Source organism: Leguminivora glycinivorella, chromosome 6 (genome assembly GCF_023078275.1).
Source record: "Leguminivora glycinivorella isolate SPB_JAAS2020 chromosome 6, LegGlyc_1.1, whole genome shotgun sequence".
In the NCBI taxonomy this organism is placed as follows: Eukaryota; Metazoa; Arthropoda; class Insecta; order Lepidoptera; family Tortricidae; genus Leguminivora; species Leguminivora glycinivorella.
The window spans coordinates 2,023,983-2,029,982 of NC_062976.1; the positions used below are offsets into that span (position 1 = coordinate 2,023,983).

The following is a 6,000-nucleotide window of genomic DNA, read 5'->3' on the forward strand; positions in this document are numbered from 1 at the left end:
CTGCAAAATAGAAGTCTCCCAGATTTACGAAATATAAATGAACAGATGATTCATGATTACGAACAAAGAATTTTGAACTTGGAAATTAGGCTCAAATCAGCAGAAAACGAAATCCAAAATCTAATTTGTGAGAATGGCGAATTAAAGAAACGTTTAGAAGGTAAAGAACATACCATCAAGGGGTTAGTTCGCATATGCTCGACTCCAGCCCGAGCATCACTTAGTAAAAAGCAAAGAAAAAAGCGAAATAAAAATGAATTAGGGCATAGTTTGTTGGACAACTCTGAGGACAGTGACGCAGAAAACATAAAAAATAAAAAGCAAGACGAAGCAAGCTGTAACATGTCTAGAGATGAGGAACCTCCCATAAACCACAATTTGCAACTTTTTAAGCAAAAAGAAACGACTGTGACCAACAAACTATGTGTAATTAGTACTGTTAGTGGTAGACCTGGGAAAAAAATACTGAATGCCATGCTGGAACATTTTGATAACTTTGATTGCATACACATTGCAACTCCGGGAGGAAGGATTCAAGAGCTTTTGGCCACGCTGCCCAAAAAGCTTGAAGAATATACAAAAACGGACTACTGCATTTTACTAATCGGAGAACGAGACTTCAAAATTAGTAAACGCTTCGAGCATAAGCAACTCGTGCAAGAAATAACATCAACTTTAGATAAAGTAACTCACACAAACATAGTAGTGTGCACGCCGACTTATGTATGTGGTGCTCCATTGTTTAATTATAGAGTTGAATTATTTAATACGCACCTCAATCAATCACTTCAAGATTCACAATGGGCACATTTCTTCGACTCTAACTTGAACTTAAGTTTAGACATGTTTTCTCAGTTCTCAGGAAAAATACTACCCATAGGAATAAATAATGTATTACAAAATGTTAAAATCATGATGCGTGATTTTGTTGTACATATTCCCACATATTCAGATGAAGCGAACCGGTCTCTTTGCCCACAGCTCACTGAAACTGAAGATACAAATTGTTCCTTTCGTTCCTTTAATCAATAATCAAAGAAACATAACAGTCATGCATCAAAATATAGCTGGTGTTTTGGGCAAAAGAGATTTGATAGAGACGGCAATTATAGATCTAGAAAAAGTGACTAAAAGTATCGATATTATATGCCTTAGTGAGACCTTTATTAAATCTGGTTCTATTGCTAATCTCACTATAAACAATTACAATGTAGCTTCATCATATTGTAGAGAAAATGAAAGGAGAGGCGGCACATGCATCCTTGTTAAAAAAAACATAGATTTTAAGACTTTGGATTATATACAGTCATTATCTCATAAGTACGACTTTGAAGCATGTGGCGCGGAAATTCCATTATATAATATGATAATAGTGTGTGTCTATCGCACACCATCATCGAACGTTAATGTTTTCTTTGACTCACTTACTCAAGTTCTGCAAAAAGTTACTAGAAATAAATCTAAACATGTCGTAATATGTGGAGATTGGAATATAAATTATATGAATGAAAGTAAGATTAAGAAGGAGTTAACATCAATCTTGTCAAATTATAACCTAGACAATCATATAGTATCGCCAACCAGAAAAAAGACATGTATTGATTTAATTGCAAGTAACATATTAGACTGTCAACCTAATGTTTATACACTGGATCTGTCAGACCATGAAACATGTCAAATACTTTCATGCAATGTCAACATGAACACTACACTTAAAGCCAGACCTAGGTTTTGGTGTGAAATAATAAGGGACTATAGTCAAGATAACTTGCAAAAGTTTAGCGATTGTATTTCTGCCTTAACATTTACTGATATAATTAGCGAAACAGACACAGACAAAGCTTTCAACGAATTTCATGACATTGTAACATTATTTTATAACTTATGTTTTCCCTTTATCAAAAAAACAAAACAAAATAAACCCATCATGAATAAATGGCTCACAAAAGGAATTAAGATTTGCTGTGCTAATAAAAGAAAATTATACAGAGCAGCAGCCAGGTATCCTGACAATAAAGAACTAATGAAACAATATAAGGCTTATACGAGATTACTCAAACGATGTCTACATAAATCTAGACAAATTGCAAACCATCGTTTCATTAAAAACTCCAAAAATGTATCTAGAGCTGCTTGGCAATTAATAAAAAACAATTGCGCTAGTACCAATAATAATGACGAAATAATTGAAGCTAACAAAATTGATCCTAAAACTCTGGCAGACAAACTTAACAACTTTTTTATAGAATTAACTCATAAAGAAAAAAGATGTAATGTAAATTCGTGCCATGATATCCAACAAAATATAAATAGCCTCTTCTGTTCTCCAGTGACATCAGTGGATATTTTGAAAGCAATAAAAGAATTGAAAAATACCAGTTCAACAGGATACGACGGCATATGTACTAAGGTCTTGAAAGCGAATGCTAATGCCTTTGCTGCCCCTCTGGCTCATATTATGAACCTTTCATTTTTACAAGGCATATTTCCGGAACGCTTAAAATACTCTGTTGTAAAGCCAATTTATAAGAAAGGTCCTAAGACAGATTTTTTAATAACTTTAGGCCAATTACTCTAATTCCTGTCATATCGAAAATATTTGAGAGAATAATGCACGAAAAGATTATGAACTTTGTAATAAAAAACAAAATTTTATCTGAACATCAATTCGGATTCAGAAAGAATAGCTCGACATCACTTGCATGCTACCATCTAGTAAGAGAAGTAATTGAAAGCCTTGATAAAAAAATTCCAATAGTTGCCGTGTTCTTAGATATGAGCAAGGCTTTTGATTTTGTGGATCATAAAATATTACTACATAAATTGTACAGATGTGGTATAAGAGGTCCAGCGTGGAAATGGGTTGCCAGTTATCTTAGTAACCGCCACCAGTGTGTTGAAATCACCAGCATTGATGGGTATGAGAAGGTGGATTATAATTCAGACTATAAACCTAATATGACTGGTGTGCCGCAGGGAAGTATACTAGGCCCCCTGCTATTTCTACTTTATATTAATGATCTCCCAAATAGTATAAACCATAAGTCTATTCTCTTTGCGGATGATACAACGCTGCTCATTAAAAATGACGACGAGACGCCATTTGCCGATAAAATCAACCAAGCTTTGGTAAATGTTATAGACTGGCTAGACAGTAATAATTTAAAAATTAACATAAGTAAAACAAAAATGATACAATTTCAGACATACCGAAGTAAACATATTGACATGGAAATTAAGTACAACGGCTCAAAAATCGAAGAAGTAGATTCTGCACTATTTCTTGGAGTAAACCTTGACCACTTCTGTAACTGGAAGAGCCACATTGATAGTCTTCGCTCTAAACTAGATCGCTTTGTTTATGTGCTCTATCGTATTCGTAATGTGGTCTCGGAAGCAGCAGCTCTCTCGGCATATCACGGGTATGTGTCATCCCTATTGAGATATGGCCTGATCATTTGGGGAAACTCCGTCGATGCTGACATCATATTTAAAATACAAAAAAAATGTTTAAGGACTCTATCTGGAGCTTGGCATCTAGACCACTGCAGGCCTATATTTAAGCATAATAAAATTTTGACATTACCTGCAATGTATATACTTGAAATCTGCATTTTTGTCAAAAAGAATCCCTCATGTTTTAAAGCTATAACCATGACCTCTCAAAGAGGTACACATAGACATAGGTTAGACGTTCCCAAAACAAATCTTTCACTGAGTAGGAAAAACGTGCATTACATGGCAGTAGAATTATTTAATACTTTTACAGACAATTTTAAAGCCCTTCCAATAAAATTATTCAAGAAATATTTAACTGACCATCTTATAGAAAATTGCTATTATTCTATTGACGAGTTTAAAACAACATGTAAACTGTGAGATTTTATAACTATTTATTAATAAATTAATCATAGAAATGACATAGAATAATTTTAAATTTTATTGTGTATTAAATTATTGTTATTAAAGTAGTATTGTTAGACTTATTGTAATTAAATAAAGTTAATAATAATAATTTCTAATTGTAATTTATACTGATATTGCAATATTTTTGACTAACACGGAAAATTGAGAACGGAGGTACTGGCGTAACAGTAAGATATAGATTATTTGTGTATTAACTCCCAACTCAAAAACGACGGGGTATTATAAGTTTGACGTGTCTGTTTGTCTGTCTGTCTGTGTGTCTGTCTGTCTGTGGCATCATAGCTCCCGAACGGATGAACCGATTTAGATTTAGTTTTTTTTTGTCTGAAAGCTGAGTTAGTCTGGAGTGTTCTTAGCCATGTTTCATGAAAATCGGTTTACTATGTCGCGGTCGGGGGTTTTTTCAAAATTTTAATTTTGTGGTTATAGTTTAGTGAATTCATTGTATATTAATAGTGAATACAATGCTATGAAGAAATACAGGCAGAACCGAGATATATATCTCAATTATCCATCCATACTAATATTATAAATGGAAAAGTGTGTGTGTCTCTTTCGTTGTCTGTCTTTCACGGCAAAATGGAGCGACGAATTGACGTGATTTTTTAAGTGGAGATAGTTGAAGGGATGGAAAGTGACATAGGCTACTTTTTGTCTCTTTCTAACCCCCTACAACCCTAAAATGGAGGGTGGAAGTTTGTATGGAGAATTCCGCTGTTTTCGAATTTATCGCGAGCGAAGCTGCGGGCAAAAGCTAGTTACTTTATAAACGTACCATACTTCAATCCGAACCACGTCCTATGGTACGGCTGGTACCTCGTAGTAACCACTGGAGGTCGCGTCTTCCTCTGTGCACACGCTGGTGCGCAACAGAGAAGGAAGTATCTCTTGTCTCGTATCTTCTCGGCCGCCTTCAGCCGCTCCCGGGCCAGCCGGCCGGCGCAGCGCCGCGGCTTGGTTACCGCGGTGACCAGGGCGGTTACCAGACTGGTGACCACTATAGTGGTAACCAGTGGGAGTAACCAACGCATCACGCATCTATGTGATCGTCAATACTGGTGCGTTACATCACTTTTGGTTCAACTGACACATGATATTCATCACTGTTGGTTACTAAAATGTAATCCGATGTTGTCAAGATCTGATAAGACACAGGATAGGTAGCTAACATCACTTTTGATCACTATATTTGATATGTGATGTCGTTGTAGGCACAGTATTGGTCACTGTTAACATCAATAGTGGTCACTAATATTTTTTTTATTAGAACATCACTAGCATTAACATACATTACTATGTTGTTCATGATAATTGTGACGTATTTGTAAAATAAATATACTTAAAGTTGTATCATATAGGCTTAGTTATTACCAATAATGTATCTATCCAAAAATTGAATGCTTATAATTAATTTGATTAAATATTTTTAACGAAATATTTTAGTTGTTTAATTAGATCAACAAAATTGATTTGTGACACAATTTTAAATTGCCTTAATACACACTTGGTGGTCATCAATTTAATTGATTTATGATGCCATCATATCACAGTTACAGTTAAACTGATTTATTTGATTCATCGGTTACACTACACTGCACGTTTTTTAGTCACCAATTTTAAAATCACCCTTTTTAGAACTTTTAATTCGTCATTAATTTTCTTATCAATTTTCACTTTCACAAAGTTTTTTTACCGTCAAAAAATTGTACACTTTTACCTACAAATACATTCCTAATTGTATATTTACCACACCCCTGTCAACAAACTTTTCACAATTTTTCACATTCCAAATTTTTCATCGCGCGTAACTCGAGCAACGCGCTCAAAGCGCGTGCAAGCACGCCGGCAGAACTACAGAGACTGGGCCGTCCAGCTAAATACCTCCACACTATCGTCTATTACTTGACATACATTAAACCTTTTGCCAAAGACATAAGATATAATACCAGTGAGTGGAGGTAGGTACACTTATGAATGAAAATGAGGAAAGCTTTTGCGTGAGCGGGTTTGTAATTTTATCCTTAGGAAGTAGACGTTGAGATATTGTTGTACTGTCGCGCTCAGAGGTTCTTA

At 34.9% G+C, this 6,000-nt stretch overlaps 1 protein-coding gene across 1 annotated transcript in view; it reads right to left on the reverse strand.

The window, feature by feature from the left end:
• The window catches only part of LOC125226930 (laminin subunit alpha-1), a 159,943-nt gene extending 154,747 nt beyond the window's left edge, over nucleotides 1-5,196 (reverse strand). Inside the window, exon 1 of the mRNA XM_048131111.1 lies at nucleotides 4,703-5,196. Coding sequence (XP_047987068.1) covers nucleotides 4,703-4,958 — 256 coding nt within the window. The 5' untranslated portion in view covers nucleotides 4,959-5,196. The remainder of the gene's footprint in view (nucleotides 1-4,702) is intronic.
• Between the last annotated feature and the right edge of the window lie 804 nt (nucleotides 5,197-6,000).